At 43.0% G+C, this 23,589-nt stretch overlaps 1 protein-coding gene across 7 annotated transcripts; it reads right to left on the reverse strand.

The window, feature by feature from the left end:
* Window positions 1-602: 602 nt before the first annotated feature.
* LOC108101544 (F-actin-uncapping protein LRRC16A) lies at window positions 603-23,525 on the reverse strand. Of its 7 annotated transcripts, none has more exons than XM_017205934.1 (21): window positions 22,758-23,525; window positions 11,940-12,037; window positions 10,562-10,612; window positions 10,375-10,503; window positions 10,210-10,293; window positions 8,837-9,063; window positions 8,608-8,769; window positions 8,444-8,541; window positions 7,575-7,762; window positions 7,432-7,509; window positions 7,035-7,368; window positions 5,923-6,910; window positions 4,752-4,914; window positions 4,367-4,441; window positions 3,756-3,776; window positions 2,850-3,441; window positions 2,378-2,782; window positions 2,201-2,314; window positions 2,080-2,136; window positions 1,519-1,919; window positions 603-1,260 (listed from the first exon to the last, which is right to left on the reverse strand). In XM_017205934.1, exons 1-21 carry the CDS (start codon window positions 22,792-22,794, stop codon window positions 1,168-1,170), a joined length of 4,395 nt encoding a protein of 1,464 aa, XP_017061423.1. In that variant the 5' UTR covers window positions 22,795-23,525; the 3' UTR covers window positions 603-1,167. The 7 variants fall into 7 exon arrangements, 6 of the variants coding, with proteins under 6 accessions (XP_017061423.1, XP_017061421.1, XP_017061422.1 ...); XM_017205932.1 differs by lacking the exon at window positions 22,758-23,525 and adding an exon at window positions 19,491-19,615; XR_001772099.1 differs by lacking the exon at window positions 22,758-23,525 and adding an exon at window positions 19,491-19,615 and having other exon boundaries at window positions 1,171-1,260; window positions 1,430-1,919.
* Window positions 23,526-23,589: the final 64 nt, after the last annotated feature.

Below are 23,589 nucleotides of genomic sequence, written 5' to 3' on the forward strand. Positions count from 1 at the left end.
ACAAGCACTGCCGCTTGCGACCTACCCAAGTGGCTGAAAGTGTTGGAGAACACAAAGAATTTTAAAATAAACAGCTTCGTTATCGATTTCCGTTTAATTTGAATTTCAATAGATTACAATGAAGTTTTTAATTGCTTAACTTTAATGAACACGTTAAGTTTTTCGTAATTCGTTTTGGGTTTTTAAGTTGAATGGGAATCGTGTAACACTCAAAACTCGAAGTGTGTGGTCGGTGGCGGACTGGTTTTTACGCTTCTCTTAAAATTTCCTGTGTCGTTGGTGCAAACTACTAGATCTTCAAAATTGAAATTGATCGATTTGCAAATAGAATAATTAGTTCTCTGTAGTTTTCGGTTTTCTGTCGTTTAAATGCATTCATTAATATTTTTATCGGTTTCATTTTCGCCTAGTTTCTTAGCGTAAATTGTTAACTTTTTAGAAAATAATCAATAAGATCGTCGGTCTCCGTTTTGTTTTTAAATAAATGCATTCGTTTTTGGCGGCTCTTTGCGCTTTAAAATTTGAAAACGGATTGTCGCTTGAATACTATAAGTATGTGTATAGAATAAGAAATAAAAATGAGGAAACAATAAACGATAAAATTTGTTTTGGAAGCAGTTATAAAAAATATTATATTTCATTTAGATTTGTTTAGGACTAGGCCTTTAAAATAGTTTTTACGCACGCAATCGATTTACATAATATGTATAGTGTATCATATTCATTGCGTTATCTTCGTTAGTTTCATTGAAAATATTGTATAGCACGCGCTAAAAATAGATTTATGTTAATTCTGTATATAATTGGCACTTAACTCATTTAAAATACATAAAAATATAAAATATAGTACACAAAACATCTTTAAAAATATGCAAAGGTTAATTTGGATAAAAGTATCAGGGTATATATCAATAAATAAATCACGTTCATTCAAAATTGCCAAAAGAAAACAACACACACGCGCCATTGCACATAAATTATGGTTCAGTACGAATAAGTTGCAACCTCGTTTCCATCTATCCATCCTTCTCCATCGTCCATTTCTTCTCATCATCATCACTTAATCTTATCATCAGCCCTACGATCGATCACGCAAGACTGTCGCAGGTTGGGCAGGTGAGGACTAGGGGTCGATGTGAGGGAATGTTGAGCATATAATTAGAACACCTATAAATCAACGATATCCTCCTTTGTGTAGGGCGAGTCTCTAAACACGCGCCTGTTCGCCATGCTCTGCTGCAGTTCTTCAACTAATGTCTCCTGTGGGGAATTGGGAAAGTAGTTACGTTATTAGGCGGCTCGTTTAGACGGGAACTCAACAGGCATACACAAATTAGGTGATTTATGTTACAGGCAACATGCGCTTACTGGCAAATGGACAACACTTAAGAACTACACACTAAGCAACAAATGCGGATGTTAAACGCACAGGATGAGCACCGAAATCAACGAAGCAGCGCGGCCACCAAATTTTGAGCGGTGATGAATACAATTCAGTTCCAGCCTCGGAGTTCAAACCTCGAATAGAGTTGAGATCTCCTTTCCCGCGATCCGCTTCACGCCGCCGCTCTCTGCACAGCTTCCCGACTTGGCTCCCAATTGACCGTTGCGCATGCTCAGGATCTCGTTGCTAATAAGACTCGCGCAGGCCTTGGCATGCTGCTTCTCGTGGCTGCTGGACGAGCTGCTAATGCTGCTGTGCTCTGTGATGGTCTCGGTGCTGCCAGTGCTGCTCGTCGAGCTGACGATCCTCGATCGCGTCTGGCTCTGGTTTAATACTGTCGTCGTTGTGCTTGAGGTCGAGGTGGATGAGGTGACTGACCCACCGTTGGAGGTGGACCCCGTCGAGGAGGTGCTCGTGCGGGCATTTGCTGCGTTCAGCAGGGTTCTGGGCATTACGGGCGGCTTGAGGGGGAGTTCTTTACAAGTAACGAGTACAACAAATCAAAATATGAAAATAAATAAAATACGAAACAAGGAAAATCAAAAGTGGTTGCTAAACTACAACTATTAGCAATCTAAGTGCTGGGCAGGCATCTTCAAGCAGTTACTCATGCGCAAGCAAGACAATTAACTTACCCAGTCTATTGAGTCCCGCTGCTAGTTCTCGCACAGACTTCTTCTCTAGGGCAGCTCCTGCAAGGAAGGTAAGGTTCTATAAGTTAGTCACTCGAAGTTACCCTTGTGTTAGGCGACCTACCTGGTGTAATGCCCACAATGCTACCACCGCCACCCGCTGTTAAGGCTATTCCCGGCGTGATGCCCACAATGGAGCCACCGCAGCTCGTCCCGAAGGTCACTACCTCGACATCATCTTAAAAGGAAGAAACCACATTATTTACACGACCCTCATGCTAACCCTTTTGGTCAAACCCACCTTCCTCCACTTTTTCCGGCGTGGTCTTGCTGGAGTCGGCGTTTCCGTTGCCTGTTATAAGGTCTCCGCTTGCCTTTGGCTCGCTGCCAACAACCGACCAGGGTCGGGGCTTCTGCAGCACAATGGGAGTTCGCAGGATGCCATTGCCCGTCTTCACAATCACACTACCCTCGCCGGTGGCATGGCTTTTGATCGAGTCGCTGCTGGGCGAACGGGTTTTGTCCTCGCGGTTGTTTGCCTTCAGAAGGTTAGAGCTGGCCGCGGCTGTCTCCTCAGCTCCACCAGCAGTTCCCGAACCAGGTCCGCCTTCTGTTCGCATCTTGACCAACGGCGATTTACGACCCACCAGCGGCGAATACTTCTCCAAATTGTCCGTAGAGCGGGAGCGTGTAGCCCATGAGGCACCTAGGAATTGAAAGGAACATTTCGAAATAATTAACAAATGGTAAAATCTCTTAACGCCAGCACTTACTCTTGAGCAATGGTGACTGGCGCTCCAATTTGATTGGTCGGCGCTCCTCCAGAATGGGTGTGGTCTCCTCGGAGGTCATGTGTCCGTTGCCATCGCGGCTCATCGTAGGACTGTCCACGAAGGACAGCGAGCTGCATTCCTCCGAGGTGGGCGAAACCAGAGGAGTCAGAGTGGTGGGCGTCACCGATCCGGGACGGAAGAAGTGCTCCAATCCCTCGCCGATCTCCCGACTCCCACCGGCACACTCGGCAGTGACCAACGGCCGGGTGGGAGCACGCGTCTTGGCCCGCTTCGGCCGGCCCTTGACCAGGTGCTGCAGCTGGAACGAAGCGCTGGGCAGCTCGGTGATCGAGTCGCAGCACTCGTCCACTCCCCCGTCGTCGATGGCCGCGATGCTGTCGGTCATGTTGGTGGCTCCCGCCAAGGCGGCGGCACCTGCAGCTGCCCGAGCGGACAACTGGGAACTGGAGCGATGCGAGGAGGGCGACTCCAGCAGGTCGGGGAAGTGGCCCAGGCTGAGATTCTCCACCACGGACTGTGGACGCACCTTCTTGGCCAGACTGCGCCGCTTGGTGGGCAGATGCGGAGTGGCCTGTTCAGATGGTAAAATCAGGGGTTAGGATGCATTCGCTGCAGAATCATTAAGTGATGCTTATGAGTCTTTATCGTGTGTGAAATAATGAAGATTGTTTTTGGGTTTTGGGGGGCACAAGAAGGACTACAAATCAAAACGTTCACAGATAGAAAGTCTACAGAAACGGGCAGTCTACGGAGGGATAGATTAAGTAGGATATCTGAGTTGCCTTCCCCAAAACAGTGATCAAAAATATTGATTTTAAAACCACTGCCGCAGAGAAGAAGTTAAAGGCTGATAGATAGACTTAAAAACAATACAAAACTACTTACAAGGTTGAGATATTCCAATTTCTTTTTGTGTTTGTTTGGATTTTGAAATGCAATAATGTAAATGATTTGGAGACAAGGTTTAATTAAAGTATGTTTAGAGAACGAACGAGTACGAGACGAGTATTTGCGATTTTGTACAATTGATTTTGGTTCGTTTTCGGTTTGGTTGATGGTGGTGATGATGATGATCAGATCAGGGCAGGAAGACACGAGAAAATAATGAGCATGAGCATTTGGTGTACACATTGAAGTAATTTATTAATGAGATTCGATGTACGTATGTATGTATGTTGGGAAGTATAAAGTGTAAGTGTGATGCTTGTGGGTTTTTTCTTATTTTGCATGTGTCATCTACATCCATTGTGGGTACGGAATAAGTGTTCTGTGTTACACATGGATATACTAAGCATAATATGTGACTGCGTGTGATTGGATGATTGTGGATGATGATGGTGTTCATGAATATGATATATCTTTTCGACACTTGGCACTCTACTGTTCGCATATACTCTTTTATATATGATGTGGCTATGGACTAATTCGATTCATTTGGCTGATTTCGGAGGAGTCTATTGCATCCACTTGGGTAGCGAGAGATTTTCAACACTTACAGTGGGCGATTCCAAGCCCAGTTTGGGCAGTATCGAGCCTCGTCCACCCGGTCGTATGATCAAACCATCCGCATCCTGAAACACGTTGAGCAAAGGGATTATTTCGTTGGTGTCCGGGTCCACTCTAAATAGCTGTTCGATTCGGCAACTCCCCAAAGTGGGTGAAATATTTGAAATCGAATGCGCTGATAAGCAGAGCCGAAGCAGCAGCACCGCCGATCAAAATAACAACCGCCTCACTTTTGTGGGTCGAATGCGACGGAGAACACCGTCGAGGGGCTTAGGGCCATGACATCACATTTGTCACATTAGCCGGGGCCGATAAGAGCCACCCACTCGATAGGTCCGAATCCGATCGCAGCCCGAATCGAATATGGCGACTTACATGGCTGGAGCGACTGCGCACGATGTCCGGCGTCTGCGGTTCGTCCAGCAGCACCGATGGCGACTCCGCGATGCCCATGCCACGGCGGTAGCGCGTCAGGGCCTCGAGCACCTCATCTGTGGCCCGATCCGAGATGGCGGCGGCCAGGGATTGTTCGATCTCACTGAGGGGGAAGGAACAGAACAATATATACTCGCATTAGTGTCAAAAGAATGTCAAACAGAGAGGATTATTGAACTACTTTTTATTGGAAAGGTTATCCGTTTCCGTTTCTAAAACCACCTCCTCCAAGGGCTCCTCATCGGGACACTCTCGGTAAGCGGGACTTGTGCCCGAAGCCTTGGAATTCCGGCCACCGAAGCAGCAGCACAAAGTGCTTATTAGACCCATTTCCTCGAGAGGCTTTTTCCCAACAGCTGGAAGCGAACTGAAGGGATGTGAGCTGGTCCCAGCCAATAAGCACAGATAAACCTATTTTCGGCCTAACTCGTAGCAGAAGTGTTTGACTCCGGAATCCCGGCTACAGTGGAAGAGCATTCAGCTGTTTCTGGTTTTCATGTGTTGTTTTTAATCTTATCTAAGCGCTGGCTCTCCCACCGATGGGTATTTGGGAATACCTAAATAAACAGACTTGGGCGGGAGTGAAAAGAGCGCGCTGAGAGCTCCAAATGAAGCTCGTTCGGAAGTTGAGTGTGCCAAACAAAAAACAGATATGTGTTTACTTTCAGCTGTCGTTTTTTTTTGTTTCTCATTCATGGCGATGTGCGAATTCTATTGCAAATTGCCAGAAATAACATGTAAATGTGGTAAGAACTTTACTCACACTGTTTACGTTTTTTCGCTTATAACTCAGTTTTATCTGTGGCCAAAACTTTTCCCTTACTTCATAACCGAAATCGAGAATTATAACTATATACATATATTTATAATCTTTGTTTTTATCTATGGCTACACGCTAATCTTGTTATATATATTTTGCATTTTTAAGTCATTGTGTCAACACACTAATGAAATGGGTTCCAAAGTGGCTTTCTCTCCTCTCACTTTTGCTTTGTTAGCTAAATCGCTGAAATGCTCATTTGAATAAACCTTTTACCTTTCCCCCCGACATGTTGTTTGTTCTCTCTAACCAGCTCTCTTAAACACTCCGATTAAATTGATTGACACTCACCCAACTTTGTTCATGATCTCGCTGCCCGCATTGTTGAGTAGGCAGACCTGCAGGAATTCATCCGGCACCACCAGACGCTCGGCGAGAGCCTTGCGAAGATCCTGCACCACGATCTGGTTGCCCAGTGTTTTGGGACACTGCTCGATGCCGGTGCGCATCATCGTCTCGAGCGTCTCCTCCAGATAGCTCTTGATCGTGTAGCCCAGCTCGCTGGCCACTCGGGTCAGCTTCATCTCGATGGGGTGGCTGTCGTTGCGAACGGCCTCCTGAAGTTTGGGCATCAGCTGCTTGCAGTTCTCGGCATCGGTTATCAATCGCTGCACCGCCGAGGCGGACTCACTGCCTCCCTTGGCCAGCGAGATGGTGTCCTGGGTCTCGGCCACCAACTTGTCCACCAGCTGGTGCGTGGATGAGAGCATGAAGCCGTGCTGCAGCCGGAATCCCTGGCCGGTGGTCCGCTTCAGTCCGTTGCAGTTGCGCTGCAGCAGCTCCTGCATCTTCCGCATCACCGCATCCGTCTTGTCCGGATGGCTCTTCAGATGCGGAGCGATGTCGAAGACGGGGAAGGGAATGGTGCGCATGCTGTGGTTGTGCTCCAGTGCGTACACTATATCCGCATAGCCCTGCAGCGTCACCCCGTTCTTGTCCATGTAAATGGTGCGCAGCCTGTTGTTGATCTGCAGAGCTTTGGCCAGCAGGCGTGCGCCCACATCGCCCATGAAGTTGCCACTGATGTCCAGCTTCTGGAGACTCTGGTTGCTGCCCAGCGCGTTGATAAAGTCGTGCAAGTCGTGCTTCAGTTTGTTCTCTGACAGCACCAGCTCGGCCAGCGGGAAGTCGTCCTTCTGGATGAGGTTCACTAGGGCGTCCATTACGGGTGGAATGTACTTCGGCTTCATGCCCGTGAGGCTGCGAGTGAGGTGAAGCGTTCGGATCGAAGGGTTCTTCGAAATGGCCGTCAGCACGGATGCCAACTCAGCATCCAGATCTAAGGAGGTTAAAAAAATACATGATTTTTAGTCGATGATACATAGGACACAAAATAAAGACTATTTTTGGTTTCTGGTGAAAAGGCTAAACCTTCACTGATACTGGCTAAGTGTTAAACTTACTATTATCGCTTATATCCAGGCTCTGCAGCACTCGCACGCCATGGATGCAGGACTCCAGCACATGGGCACCTTGGGCGCCCAGCGTGTTGCTGCTGAGATCGAGGTAAAGTCCGGCAGTGGATTCATTGCAGGCCAGACCAAGGAGCAGGTTCTTCAGCGCCTCCATGGGTAGTTTGCAGCCAGCGATGTTGAGGTGCTTCAAACTGAAGGTGCTGGTGAAGAACTGCTTGAACGAGGGCGGGATCTCCTTGCCCTTCTTGGTGCTGAACGAGTTGTGCGATACATTCAGGTGGGCCAAATGCGTGGCACAGCCGCGCAACAGAGCTCCGAACAACTGGGATAAACACAAAAGCCATAATTAGGTTTTCGAACGTATTCAAAACTCAAATTTACTTACGTTCTCCAGCGTGATGTCAGTCGAGGCCAGATCCAAGTGCTCCAGCACATTGGGTTGAGCCAGGAAATTGTGCAGATTCTGTGGATATTTATATATGTTATTATAAGTTTATAGAGCATTTAGACTTATTTATAAGCACTTACGGTTATATCATCTTTGAGACTATTACCACTTAGGTCTAGATACGTGAGCGAGTTGGAAATACTTTGATTGAGCGTCAGCGAGTGCGACATCTGGTTGACTCCCTTCGAAGTTAATCCGCAGTGGGCCAAGGCCAATTTGCACAGGCCCTTGGACACCTTTGCTATGGGTCCTGCCAGATGGATGGCACCTGAACCACAAAAACAAGAGATTTTACTAGTTTACATATAGGCACAAAGGAAACCCAAACACAACGACTGTAGGATGAATGAAAAGCATGATCTTTGTAGCCAATTCGAGTGTTTAGAGACTTGTTTCGCTAATGGTTTAATTTTGTTTACATAGAGCAGAATATGAAGACGAGAATGAAGAAAACCTTATCGAACTATTTCGATCCTGTGTGGCAATCGTCGATAATGAGAGGTGAAATCTATTCAAAATGAATTTGGAAGCTCAACAATGGCCACACAAGTGGGAAAATAAATGGCAAACTTAGGGAAAACAACATGAACGGTAACAGCAATACAGCAGTAACACAACAACAATGCAAATGTCTTAGTTTTTTTGTTTTGATGGCTGTGGTGCTAAGGTGTCTATTGGTAGCTGCAAACCTTGTACAATCTTTCCAAATAGGGCGCACAATGAACTTGCTCCTACACAAATCGCAAATCGCAAATCAAAATGGCAAACCGACAAACGACAACACAGAGAAAACGATGGGGAAGAGAAACGATAGCAGAGAGGTAGACAAGAATTGGATTAATTGGATTACACCAGGCGGGGCTCGGTTACAACTCGATGGCACTTTTTGGGGCAGCGTTGTCAGCAGGGACAGGGCAGTTGACGGCCTCCCGGGGACTTGAGTACGCACCTTTATCCTCAATTATATTGTGGCTCAGATCGATGGTGCGAATGGCGGGATTGCTATTCGTTATCACAGATATCGATAACTTGTTAAGGAAATCCCATCTGCCAAACGGACAAGATAAGAGTTTATTAATTGGAGTAATAATTCAAACTATAAGACAACCCCACCTCAAACCCAATGCCTCCAGATGCAGCTCCTCCAGCCACATCGAACGCTTGAGGACATGCAGGATGCGTTCCAGGGTTTCGTGGGACAATCGCATGTGGGCAGCCTTCAGGCCACGAAAAAACGTGTTGTATTCCAGCGCCGAAACAATGGCCATCAAGTCTCTGAAATAGAAATTCGAAGAAAATGAGAATTTAATAATTTACAGAAATCGTTAATGACAAAACTCACTTTGGTTCCAGGTGGTCAAAGTCGCGCAGGTTGAGGACTCGCGTGTCGTGGGACAGGTAGATGGTGTCCACATCCCAGGCCACCTCCTCGCGATACGGAACTCCATGGAAGTCGCACATGCAGGCGTACTGGGCACTGAATCCCCCACAAGGACCCACATTTCGGGGATCGGAGGGTCGGAATTCCTCGGAGAAAATGATCTCCCGCTCCGGTGGCTGTATATCGATCTGCAAAAAAAGGTTGATCCAAAGAAACAGTTCACTGACCTGATGCAGAAATTCGTTAACAGAGTTCTCGGAGGCGTTCAGAGGTCTCAAGCCTCCGCCTTTGTTGTGTTGCTGAAGTTAAAGTTGAAGTTGACCAACTTGAAGAACAATGCAAAGTTTTCGGACTGCCAGCTAAAAACTCCTCGAAAAGTGCACTTCTTTCTCTTTCCCCTTGCATTCTACTTGAGCTTAATCTCGCATTTAACACTCTTGGTAAATGTGAATTTTGATGGCTACATTTTAAGGCGTCAACCCGATGACGCCCGGTTCGCGTGCCCTGCGGCAATTATCCGAGCCATGTAGCTTCAATTGTGGCTGCCACTTGCCAGTCGAATAGCTAGATAAAACTCGCAAAACGACAACAATGGGTTGGGGGAAACTAGGGAACTCGTAGTCGTGGGTGCCTCGTGGGCGGATCTCAGGCGATTTGCATAAACGTAGCCAGCATAATTTACGACAAACCCGGGCCAGGAGCATTACAAATGCATTGAATTATTAACCCCAACTTGCGTAGATGACGACGTTTATGCATTTACAGCCTAATTGAACCAAGGGGCGGGGGTGGCATGCTGACACAGTGGGTGAGACGCCACCGAACATGTCCCCATGAACCTACAACAGATACACACAACTGCTCACTAAATATTTAATTAAACATTAATTAAAGCCAGACGTGAGTCAGTGCGCAAGAAGCGGTCGATACTGCACAACTTGACGATACTCAGTGGGTTAAGCTGAAGGGGGCATACTCGTAATTTAAGTTTACCCCTTCGAAAAGTTGAAATTTATTTTAGGCATTTTTAATATGTTCCATGTGTTTAAAACACAATATATGAATTATAAGTAAAAATATTTAAGTCTGCGGGGCTCTATACATCCCAACATATACCTACTAATCTCACTGTTTTAAATATACAATTATTATTTACAAACCCATGGATTATTTACAAACCCATTACATTTGTTACAATGAAAAGTATAAACAAAGTAAAAAATTCTAGATAAATATTGAATATTGAATTTACGTCTTCAAGAATACTTTCATCAATTTTCAGATTCCTAATCTACTTTTATTTGGTTACTCCGCTGAACATCGATATCTCTTACCTTTCGGATGATGTACTTTAGAGGAACTGTCGGGAATATCTGCTTGATGGCCGAGGCCAGATCGGTCAGAATGACATCAGCGTTCTGCAGAATGAACACAACCAAAACGCAGATAATTACATGTGGAGCATTGCAGATAATAACCAGTAAGTGGTTTTGCCTTACCGAGCTGAAATTGCCCGCATCGCCGGTGGTGACAAACGAGTATGGCCGATCGTTGGTGACAATGGAGAAATGGGTGGACTTCTTGCTCTCGACTCCCACAATGTCCAGGTAGTGGAAATGGCATTCGATCTGTGGGTGATAGGTACAAAATTAGTTATTAAAATAAATGTGGATCACAAACACTCACCTTGGTGGGCACTTTGGCACTGAGCAGATAGACCCTCACGGGGGTAAAAACCTGCAAGAAGGAGACGAGATGGAAAACATGAGTGAAAAGCGTTGTAATTGGCAAAGGAAACACGGGCCAGACATGCGTGCCAACATGCTTGGCTACGACTGCGGGGGAATGGGGCAGATGGAGACCATTCTTCAGGCAGTCATTGGAGTGTGACTCCATTATCACGATAACCGGAGACTCAAAACTCAATTTGGCCGGCCTTTGTCTATCGGGAATTGATTGGGAGAAGTTCGCTGCTTTTAATGGCATATCAAAGTCAAAGTGCGTCAAGTAATTCGATTAGCCCCTCAAATGCAGAGGCCGACAGCAGATGGAGTTGGCGAAAAGAAGACGAGTTGGCCCCATCGACTTTGGTAATTGGACACTTTGTCTCTGCCACCTTTAAAGCCGCTTGCACAAATCAATTTTCCAGCTGTGTGCGCTCTCCAAGCGGCCGTACAAGTGGCCAGGCATGAAATTAGCATAGTCCGAGCCCCAAGGAATCCAGCCAGGGCGGAAGGTAAGTCGTGCCCCAACGCCACTAAGTATGCTATAAATATCATTTACGCTTCTGGGCCAATTGCAGCCCCACAGGCAGGTGGAAATCGCTTGCCCCCATTCAGAGTTTTCCAGAGGTTTAGCTAAGTGTGCTGCCTAATAGAGCAGTTAGACTGTGCATTTGCTCTGGGGTGCACACTCCGCATTGCATTGCAAATTTAATTTAATGTTTAAAGAAAATGTTTTATGTTGGTCAAACAACAATGCTCTAAATCTATTCGGAGTGCAAAACCACCACTAAAGAAAATACCCACAAACATTTTGAAATTATGGCTATACATATTAAATTAGTTAATCTCATAACATATTAATTCCTGTTCTTGGTTAAAGAAAAATGTAAGGCCAGACTTAGTTTCTTCCTAAATTGAATAGTAACACAGTAAGTACATCTAATGTCTTTAAATGTTCATTTGAGCGTAAGGGACATAAATATATTTTCTACTATAAAATTAAACAGATTTTCTTTATAATCTCGTTCAAAAACTTCAAATGTGCAAAAAAAAAACACAAATCTCGCGAGCCATTTTTACGGAAATTCATTACATTAATGGCACTTCGGGCGAAACGGTAGCCTCCTTCGAATTTGAGGCAATTAGGCTGGGAGATGCAATTTCGCAGCTCAAATTGGACTGCTGGCTGCCCGCAGATGCCGCAATTTGAATCTGTGCCGCTGACAGACGGCGTCTGCCGGCCGTCCGCAGATCTGGGGGCCAAAAGATCTGAAGTAGCTGGCAGGCAGCAGGCCGAAAGACAGGCCAATTTAGCAACCACGGGAAGGGGATTCACTTACCAGAACACGATTCTCCGTCTTATCGCCTTTCGTCTCCAATTTGACCATATACTTGACGAGTATCTTTGTGTGGCGACCCAGAATGGATTTGACGCTTTCTGCAAAGAGATAATCGAGAGGAGGAGCATGAAAATAGGAACGAGAACCAGAACGAAGATCGCTTGGAGACAGAACGGAAATGCAATTAAAAGCCTCAGTGGCAGTTGCGTTCGCCGTTGAATTAGTCACATCCGAGGTCGTTACAAGCCGCTCTCGAAACTGCGTCTTTAGATAAAAAAGCGACTTAAAAAAACATTTGTTTTATAGATTATTATGTTTTTAATATAAATCTAAAATATATATATATTAACTGATAATTGTTAAAAACTGCTAAAACTTTATAAAACTACTTATTGCTTTATAATGATAGGAAACTTCTCAACTTACAATTTCCCTAACCCACGTATTTACATATATAAGTATTGTTATTCATATTTCTCCCTGTGCAGAGCTGCATACATTATACAGATATCTATATGCGTGAATGTCATTATTATATACCCAACTTTGGGGCTTTGTTGTGCATGCCAAACTCGAGTATTATATCACTGCCCGTCAGTGAAACGAATTGATTCAAACGTATTCAAACGAAACACGTAGAGGAGGCAATTTTCAGGCGATAACACCCTTGATGCTTCCCCTCCTCAACCTCAACCTCCCACCGGCATAAAGCCCCTGTTCACCGATTCACCGATTCCCCGATTCATAGCGACAGCTACTTAGCATACTATATACTCCGACCTCACACGATACCCTCTTTTCTTTGCACACACACACGCCAGTGATGACGAATTATTTGGAGGGAGACATGTGATTAAATGGGGAAGTGGAGGAGGTTAGGCGAGCAAAGGCTCCGCGGGGATGACACTATTATGTCATGCTACAGGCATGTCGGGCGGCCTCCAAGCACCTCCGACATAAAGCCGAGAGTTATGACTCCCCGTCTGGGCATGCCACCATAAAGGAGTGGCAGAGGAGCAGGAGCTCCGCAAATCGCAGGCAAGTGCCAACGGGGAAACGGAATTGAAATGTCGAAAATTCTGAATGCCAGCAAGGTTACCATGCATAACTGCCACGCCCACCACCCCTGCCCACAAAAAGCTCATGTTTATGCACTAAAACAGGGTATACTGAACTGGACAAAAAGTTAATGTTGACCGAATATTACTAACGAAATTATAATATTTTTTCATTAGACTAAAATATTTTTATCAAGGAACAACTATTATATTAAGGAAATCACTCAAACCAATTAAGTAATCTTTCTTTTTTTCAATTAAAAGGGTATGTAGAGCCGTTTAATTCCAAACAATAACAAGCTGATGAATCAGAACAGAGAATTTCTCAAGCAATTACAGAAGCTGGCAGGGAAACACGCCCATTAGCTTGACAATGGATTTGCATAAAGTGGGCCATAAACATAGCCGCGGGGCACTTTTGATCCTGACCACACTCAAGCGGAGAAAACCCGAAGCGGGGCCAAAATAAATAAAGTGACAGTTTGTCTTTATGGCCCATCACAAGAAACCGCGGGGCTTGGAGAGTGGGTGACTATGATAATGAGTGCCAATTGCGCGTTATGGCCAAAATAGATTGTTAAGGCGTTTCGGCACGCACGATACACACACGCACACCCAGTAGTTGTGTGATAAAAATCAAGCGAGCATAATCAACAACAGCTCACTGATTCTCTCTTAATTATGAAGCTCAAGCGCGTCGAAATGTGAACGAACTTGGGCAGAGAAAACGCCACCAGAGATGGGTACCTCGGGTGCCACTGTGTCAATTTCGTGCGGAAGAAATCCCAACAAAGTCATTCCCCCAACGGAAATTACCGAAGTTTCCAACGCTTCCCCAAAGTGTCAACATTATTTGCTTTGTTATCTGATTTCAAAGTCCACTGCATAAACACTCAATCCCATTTTACCTCCTGATATAGATCCACAATCCCCACACGAATGAGGTCAGAGTTTTATTATAAAGAACCAATTCATTTATGTTTTCCAGGAAGCATTACCATTTCAAGCACTCAAATATAAATTGCACTCATTCTTGATTATGGCATTGTTATTAAAGTTAGTTTTCTTTATTGAAATTGTTCTTTGCAGAATAGATACACTTTTTAAAATAGATTTATATTTCAAGAGGTTGCAAACAGCACTGCTTAATCTCCTAAAACTTCATTATTTCCCGATTGCCGGGCCAAAGCAAGTCATAGTTTGAAAATACCCCGCGTTATGAGGTCACAATTACAAATTACGAGTTTTGCTGACAAGTCAGCAGAAGAGGAGCTTTTATCGAGGCGAAAGAGATGGCGAAAAAACATGGCAAACATTGAACTCCGACGAGGGCGTGGATGTTTACCTGTGCAGCAATACACCTGAGCTTGACTCTCCGCTTGATATTTGCAATTGGCCTGGGTCGCATTTTGTCTGCCATTTGAGATCTGCATCGGGCTGCCACTTCTTTGGCCATGGTAACCTGTCTGCCCCGGACATTGACATTCCGTTTCTGTCGCGACTCCGTTTCCGACTGAGGGAAATTTGACTTTAATTGGCTTTTGTGGTTATTTCGCTCAGTGGCCACGATTAGATCGTTAGATTACTTCACTCAAATGATAAGTTTGATTTTGAAGTGCATTTATAATGGGTTACAATAAACCTATGCAAAGAAGCCCTGTTCCCTGGCTACTATTATTGTCAATCAATAGTTAAACAACCCAAGTGCTAATTACATATATAAAGATTTAGTTGTTTGGAATTTGAAATCTCATTTTTTGTGTATTTTCGCGCGGAGTGGTTCAAAGAACTGATTCTCAAAAAGTTGGTCAAAAAAGTTTCCACTCGACTGGGAACCTGCAGGCGGCAGGCGGAGGCATTGACAACAATCTAAGCTGGCATAAAAGCCAACGAGTGTGACCCAATTCGGCGCATTTTTCCACTTTTTCTACATTTTGCAGCTGCAAAGCTCAGCACAATGCCAGAGATTACACGAGTTCAAAATACTCCGCTGCCAGATACAATGTGTATCTGTATCTGCGAGTGCGGGCGGGCGATTGTACGTATTCTGCGATGTGTTGGTGCATGTGTCATCTGTCCGCAGCGCCTTTTCGTTGAACACCGTGTTTGTAGTTCGTGTTTTCAATTTGTTGTTCGCATTGTTTGCAGCAAAGTGTACACTTTCCGTACGCTGCAGGTTCTAATGGACGTCATCGTTGCCTGTGCAAATACAAAGGCTGTCAAAACTAGTCGACAAACAAATAAATAGGAGTACAAAAGTGGACAGAGAGCCGTTTCGCAGTTTGACAGCAATTGACCGGGGGACAGAGGGTTTTGAGGTTGAGTTATGACAATTAGAAAGGGGCCTACACTGGTAAACACACAACTAAACTCCTTAAATTAGGAAACTACAAGTTATACTGTAGTTTGGAATCTACAATAAACTGGAAATGCTCTTTTATAAGTTTATCACATGTAATAACTAAATATGCTGAGTAAAAATTAACATTTTTAAAAAATCCCTTATGAAAGGTATTTTTGCAATACATATTCCTAAAATAAAGCAAAACTTTTTGCAAAAATACGTATTTAAAAATTTTCTGAATATTTTGCACAACTAATAGTGTTATAAAGTTTAGTTTATATTTTAGTGTATACGCCGAACGGAGCACAAAAAGTTCTATGAACGACAGGTAATTTGATTCGAACTCCGGAAAACTAAACTTTGGGAAGTCGGTGTGCAGTAAACCCCGAAATATGAGTACAACAATAACCTAAGCTAACGGCAAAAGCTTTAATACTTTTTACTTTAAAGAAGAAATCAAAGACAACAATGGCAAGGCCTCTGCTTCAGTTGACTTCTACGTCGCCGCACAAAAGAAAGTTAAACGAAGATTTTTATTTTCGTTTTTCTTTGCTCAAAAGTTGTGATTACTTTACGTTATGTTAATTATATTTGCACAATGGGGCAGACAGACATAAAACGTTAAAAGGGGGAGTTTGTGAAAAGTGGATGCATTCAACGATAACAGAAATGCAAATTATAAAGTTTTGCTGCTTTCAAGAGGAACCAGCTCCAAATTCAGGTCACTTCCCATGTAAATGCCGCAATCGAATTGTATTGGCTCCTGTCCGATAAAGTAAACAGAAAAATAAGTCTCAATTTATTGCCTGTGAGTCACAATTGTTGATCTAATTGTTTTTAACATGTTGTGACGACCGCTTGTGGGCGTGGCAAGTGACGAGTTTAATTGGCTTGACCTGAAAACGCAGTTTACTGTGCGAAATTTTCGTTCGCAGTAATAGAAAGCGACAGGTTCAGGTTCTCCTACGACTCGAGAGCTCTCTCCCTGTCTCTCTCGAGCAGACGCTACCCCTCTCTTCACTCGCTCTGCCCGAAAAAGAAGTGGGCCAAAAGCTGCTGGCCAAAAGTGGCGGATCAGGGGGATTTTCAGCCAGGTCAGGGATACGCGCGGCGTCATTAACGTCACTTCTTGGGTGACACAATTTCACCAAACACCAGAGATGCAGAAAGAGAGGGGGTCAAAGCCGTTGAAAGAGAGGGGTATACATGTAGTGAAAGAGAGAGGGAGATATTCGCATTTGGCTATTGGAAAATGGAGCACATGAGCGTGTTTCGACTTTTGTGAATTCTGCGTGCGTTCCGTTCGTTCTTTCTTTTTTATTATCATTTTTTAATGGCCTTTCGAGATGTTGTCAAACTAGTTTCCCCAAATCAGGTGAAAAATATGTATTTGCGCCACTAATGAGCAGCGAGGATATGTGGAGCACAGGTATCGGTGAATTAGAGCAGCTCGGAAAGCGAGAGTGAAATCGCAGCAGAGAACATTTATAGGTCACTGGAAATAAAACAAGAAGCTGGGCGCCGGAGAGAATTAAATATGTATGTTCGTCTATTAAGTATGCGCGCTAATTGCGAGCAATTTGCCACTTAGCTGTGTGGAAAATGGCCAGCGTTTAATTGCCGGCATAAATTATCGACAGGCGCATTGATATCCACTGGATATTCTCTGTTAAGTGGGTCAACCAGAGGTCAGCAATGGCATCGGGTTTAGCAGACCTGTAAATTAGGGCACTCGTCCGAAAGCTTTTGTTACGAACGTTTAAAATTTGTATAACATTTGAATAGCTTTGCATTTTACCCTTTGATCTGAGAGTTTTCTCACACACATCTCGGAGGGGCAATCAATTTTATTGCGTCCACGTTGGGAAGGTCAAACGATTTGAATCTACATTTCAATTTTGCACTGCAGCTTTCGTGAACCCTACTTTATATTCGGGTTAATGGAAAGATGGCCCTAGGAGTTATATAAGGGAACGTAAAGATTGCATAAAGTGTATTTTTTTATCTACTCCAGTTCTACTTTGTATACATCAGTTTGTAAATGTATTAATTTAATGACGTTCATATAGACATAAGATAAAAAACAAGAAAGGAAGCTAGCTTCGGCAAGCCGAAGCTTATATACCCTTGCAGTCATCAAATATGTCGAACAAAACTCATAAAGGCTAGACAACATCGAAGCTAAGACGATTTTTCTATTCATTTTCCATATTTTTGACTATAGATCATATGGGAGCTATACGATATAGTTGTCCGATTTCGATCAAATTTAATTCGTAATTCAAGAGTCGTAAGAAAACTCTATATTCCAAAAATCATACTTGTCTGATGAAAAACAACGATGTTATAATTTTATTTCCATTATTTCTATATAGATTTTTCGATCTTTCCTATGGCAGCTAAAAGATATAGATGACCGATTTTTATGAAACTTTTTTCTCAATATAAACGTTGTTAAAAAACTTTATATTCAAAAAATCATGCTCGTGGGATAAAAAACAACGATGTTATCAATTTATTTCCATTAATTCTATATATAATTTTCGATCTCTCCTATGGCAGCTATATGATAGAGTTATTCGATTTTGATCAAATTTAATCCGAAATTCAATAACAGTTAGAAAACGCCATCTTGAAGAATTCAAGTCGATCTGATCAAAAACAACGGAGTAAGAATTTTTTACTTCATTCTCTCGTATGGGAGCTATCCGATATAGTCGGCCGATCCGGCCCGTTCCGACTTATATACTGCGTGCAATAACTACACACATTTTGGGAAAGTTTCAGCGAGATAGCTTTAAAACTGAGAGACTAGTTTAGGCAGAAACGGACAGACGGACAGACGGACAGACGTACAGACGTATTCCGATTCTACTCGTGATGCTGATCAAGAATATATATACTTTATGGGGTCTGAGGTGTCTCCTTCACTGCGTTGCAAACTTCTGGCCAAAATTATAATACCCTTTGCTCTGCAAGGGTATAAAAACACCGTTTTCTACGAATTATTTACTAGAATCGAAATTATCAACAAAACTTTGGGTACCACCAAATTTTACCTATTTTCCAATTAACATAGGATAGCCTCTTACGAAGTATATCAACATTTAGCATAACTCAATTAATTTGTTTAATTTCATTGTTTTATTATGTTTTAGAATTGGTTCCTTATTTGGTTGAACTTATCATAGCCGTATCGGAACTCAATGGATTTATCAGCCACTTCAAGGCGTTCAATTATTTATGGTATAAGTAGATCAAGAGAAGGTCTGACTACGCACACTCATTACATTTGTTTATTTGCCTTATTGCATGCTTTGTGCGTACTTATGGTATATGTGATTGCAAAACAACGACTGGGGCCCCGGGGACTTACAATGTATGCGTATGGGGAATTGTATTCTCGATGAGTAAATGCAGTCAAACCGCTCGAGATAAGCCTTTGAAGGCAGGCCAAACAAATAAGTAAACAAACAAAGAGAGTTGGCCGCAACAGGCAGAACAACAGCAACAACAGCGACGAGAAACCATCAATAAACTTTCAACAAGTCAATTTCCGTTGGGCAAGGTGCGGTCAAAAAGGAGTGGGCCCACGGGGGGAATACAAGCTTTATGAAGTGCAAAATGGTCTGAACAATCACACCTGACTGAAAAACAAAACCAAAGATCGATAGATGGTTCAGTGCTGGCGGGTTTTTGAAAGAAAATAAATCTGCCATTAGAGGAGCGTAAAGGGCAATAAAAAGAAACCAACCTAACAAAGGGCGAAACACAAATAACATTTACTGGTCTTGTCGTTTAATGTCAATTGCATGATATTAAATATTTGCATTTTATTACCCTTCAGAGGAAAATTGTTATGGTCTTTTATTTTTATAAAAATATACGTTGTCATAAATGGAACTTTAACTGGATTCAGAGATTCAAAAACCATTTGGTAGCCGCCAAAATGATTTTGTTTATTTATTGGCAATGACAATAAAGCCAAATATTTGTAGCTAAAGTGGCATCTCTTTTTGCGAGTCGAACCAAATGTTGAGGCGTGGAGCGGCAATATTAAGAATGTGCATGACGCATACAGCAAGGTAAACAAATGAAGTTATAACACCACCCAACCCCAACCCTCCGATGCGATCTTCAATTGCTCACCTTTGTCGCGGTTCTGCTTAACCACGTCGCGAATCTGCAGCTCAATGATGCGGCGCAAGTACTGGTCAATGTGACTCATCATCTCCATCGTGTACATTTCAGCCATTCGAGCACTAACGGTTCAAAATAATAATGACACCCGTAATTGCACTTATCGGGCAACGATGTGATGATATATTTGCTTATAAGTCGGAAGGCGGGCGGCGGGCGGCGCGTTCTTAACGGATTTGCAAGCCAGGCCAATTAGCCTTGGAAGTGCGCTGCCACTTTGAAAAGGCAGGCCAGGCACCGATCGCAACGATTTCAGAACTGAGCGCTGATAACTACGAGCGTCTTATCAGCAAATTTTAGACTTATCGGTAGAGAGAGAGAGCGAGAAAATTTGAGCGAAAAGGGGAGAACTTCACAACAATCTGATATATTATATTTACAGGGTGATCCTATGGAAGTATAGATCAAGCAACGATCGATTAGTTATACATTTCGAGATTATAAACACTACCTTACATATTTCTTAAATAAAAAGGAATTATTAAATAACAAACTTATACTAAATGCTTAAAGAATGAATAGCAATTAGTTTAAACAAGGTTTAAGGTACTCAAGTAAGACAAATTCCTCAATCTATAACTAATGAGTTTACTTTATCAGAAATTCGAATATATAATATGGCAACCAATCAATCAATTTAAGCAATATCCACAAGACCCGAATTTGAATATTCTATTTGACTGCACTGGAATTTTTGAGCTACGAAACTTTTATACACCATTCTTGGAGGTCATTATACATTTCCTTATCATATCTCGTATCAACGTCTCCCTACTTTTTGTTCCCGGTAGGACAGAAAGAAACCGACTTGGGCGTTGATTTATGAGCGCCATTGCTGGCGACAGGTGTCCAAACAGTAAAAATTAAATTAAATAAACAAGAAATGAAGCCGAGCCAAGCGATGCAGGGAAATTAAAACAACAGAACCCGGACCAAATTGCATAAATCAGGCAGCCGATCGGGCCCATTATATAATGCCCAATTGGGTTTTCGGGTGCAGCAACCGCCTGCGAGTGAAATCGAGTTTATTTTGGACAGCCAACTGGAACCGGAGCAGCCACGACTGGCGAAGACATCATAAATAAAATTGTCAATGCTCAATTTGGAGCGAGTGCTCCAGATTCCGGCGGATTCCCCTGCAGTTGCAGCTGCCGTGGAAATTGAAATATTTTATAAGTGATGGGCATTGAGGTGATTGTGCAAGTCCCCGCCCACTTAATCAGAGTACGTTAATTGGCAGACGGGAAGCAAACTCCGTTCTGGAGGAGAAGCAGGACTGAACAAGCGGCCGGAGATGGATGGCTATGACAGGTAGAGCATACCGACAGGTAACACAAACAAACCAGGTAGTGAGCAAACAAACAACAAAGGTGTCAACGCCCACGCCTGGGAACAGGAGCCACCAACGGGACACACGAAGCTGGGAGCTCCAAGGAGGAAACGGACTGGTGGAAAATCTGCTGTCACTGCACTCAAATGAAATTACTCAGCTGGGCGACGAGTTGGGGTTAAATTCCTAGGGACAGGCACTGTGGTTCGGAAAACGTAGATTATGATTGTGCACAAATAAGTTAAATCAGACAAGTTAAATCAAACAAAATCAGTGGCAACTGTCCGTAAACTGAAATTTCTTCCGTAAACCACTTTTTGGTCACTAGTCAAAGATAAATAAATTTTTATATAAATTGCTCTGGTCTATTCTTTTTTAACGCGTATAAGATTTATATTTTGGATAAACAGCATATCACACATTTTAATACAATCAATTTTTTAATAGAAATTGTTTAAAAAAATTATTTTCTAGATAAAAAAAACACTACCTAACTTTTGATACTCTATTTGCTTTAATCCAAACAAATTCCTTGGTATTTTGAAAACGTTTCGTTTCAGGTTAACTCGATTTGAGCCAGATTCCTTGTCATGTTTCAAAACCGACATATCGAAATGAGCAAATACCGATTAGGGGACTTTCTTTTATTCAAACGACTGTATTTAAACAAAGGCTATGTTATCAGTTAGCAAAGCAATTTAACCTTGTTTCTTTTTATTGCACTAAAAATCGCAAAAATTGTACTATCGGTTATAGCCAATTATTTAGTTCAGTTTTATTAACAAATACACCGGAGATGTCGTTGAGTTTTAAATTTCGAACCGCTTTGAGCTGGAAACGAAGTAAGTGGAGCGATAACTCTTTCCGGGTTTCCCTCGGTTCGGAACCAAGAGCAGATGACTGGTATTGGCCCAGACACCTGTCGTGGGGCATTACGCGGTCTGCATGCCGCCGCTGAGTGATTCGGCTTTTGTCAGATCGGTTTTCACGCCCCGCAGAGATGCCAACGGGCCAAGCGTTAACCGATTTCCGTAGGAACCAGAGCTTTAATTGGTAACCATGTGGCTTGTTTATGGGTAAATAATGCTTACTGGCTGCAATTAAACAATGGGTTTGTTTATATACAGTGTTTCCCCAATTCAACGATATCAATATCGGGCTTTGACTGCCATGTATATTGAACCATTGCCGACTTACTGTTGATTACTGAATATATACTTTTTACTTGTTTTTATTTTGGTTTATCGTTTGTGTTCGCGCGTTTCATTTTAAGTCAACTTATCGTCAACTCGTCTATGAGAACTTTCTTTGTATAAACCCTTTTTTTAGCAAAAATATAAAATATACAAAAATATAGTATATGGACAAAAGTTTTTACAAAATTAAATTTATTCTTTTTATTTAAATTTGTTTTTATTTATTTTTATGTTAAGATTAAGAATTTATGTTTTGGTCTTTAATGGACTAAGGGGCTACATAAGTTCTTTATCTTAAGTTTTTTACATCTAAGAATGTGTAAATAATCAAAATAAGAGTAACCTAAGTGTAACTGTTTTCCTAAAAAATGGCTTCAAGGCCGGAGTTGCAGCTTGCAGTGCTTGCAAAACTGTGAGTGGGTGGGAGTTTCCCAGCAAGTGGGTGGCAGTGTCACAATGTTTTTGTTGGGGGTGTGTGTATGTTTAGGGTGTCGCTTAAAGAAAACGGAAGCCGGCGGCCCAAACAGAAAAGTAAAGAGCGAAAACAAAACGTCAGCGTTTCGGAGGGATGCATCTGCATTTGTTTTTGTTCATGCGTTTTTCAAAACAAAGAACGGTGAAAGGGGAGGAGGGAAAGGAGGTGAAAGAGAGAGCAACTCGGAGAAAGGGGAGAGAGCGAGCATTACTCACCGTTGAGGTCCTTGGTTAATTGCGAGCGCGTCGACATTTTGTCTTCCGAAATGCAAAATTCTGCGGCGAAAGCTGGGTGAAAATGAAGTCAAACAGGAATAACCACGAAAAGGGCCAACAAAATTGGCTCAAAGCGGCTGTTTTTGCTGTTGTTGCTGATTGTGTTGGTGGTGGTTCGATTTCAATCCTGACACGCCTTGCAGCCCGAAACTGGATTTTGAAGCTGCTCCCGCACTAATAGTCGCCCATCTTTCACTCCGCCTTTCTGCCCATTTTCCACGTCCTCTACCTTTTATTTTTTGGCAAACTTTTTTATTTTACCAGGCGATTTTAATTCACATTATTTGCACACACACACGCAGGATTTTCGTTTCGGTTTTTCACGCGTTTTCCACCCTCGTCGCGGATCGGAAAAACGGAAAGTTCACTGAGACGCCGCCGCACAGACAGCAGTGGGCTTTTCCTCCGATTCTTGGCTTTAATTTTGCTGTTTTATTTGTTAATTTAGAACTTTTCTTTTCAATTTGCCAGCTTATTTGTGTATATTCGCTTTTCGTCTCACTTTTCTTTTAGTATCTGGGTTTCACGGATTTCAGGTGTAATACACCAATTTCTAAAAGAAGTGCTTTTCGGGCCGGCCAGCCCTTAATTTATGACTAACTAATTCCGGCGAAGTGAAGTTAGTCTGCGAAAATCGCTTAAAAATTAATAAACACTCGACCCGCAACCAGCCAGTTTCGTTAAGGTTTCGACCCAGTGTGGCCAGAGACTGTCACAGGCATTCGGCCGTGGCCTTATCTAGCTATTTTTTGGCATCAGCACCGTATTTAGT

The sequence above is a fragment of the Drosophila ficusphila genome, unplaced genomic scaffold (genome assembly GCF_018152265.1).
Source record: "Drosophila ficusphila isolate 14025-0441.05 unplaced genomic scaffold, ASM1815226v1 contig_414, whole genome shotgun sequence".
In the NCBI taxonomy this organism is placed as follows: domain Eukaryota; kingdom Metazoa; phylum Arthropoda; class Insecta; order Diptera; family Drosophilidae; genus Drosophila; species Drosophila ficusphila.

Excerpts from the sequence above, each read along its gene's own strand:
- LOC108101544 (XM_017205932.1), bottom strand. The coding sequence starts at position 19,596 with ATGGCTGAAATGTACACGATGGAGATGATGAGTCACATTGACCAGTAC. Across the intron at positions 10,613-11,939 it reads AGACGGAGAATCGTGTTCTG|GTTTTTACCCCCGTGAGGGT; the intron begins GTAAGTGAATCC and ends TCCTTCTTGCAG. Across the intron at positions 4,442-4,751 it reads TGCGCAGTCGCTCCAGCCAT|GATGCGGATGGTTTGATCAT; the intron begins GTAAGTCGCCAT and ends AACGTGTTTCAG.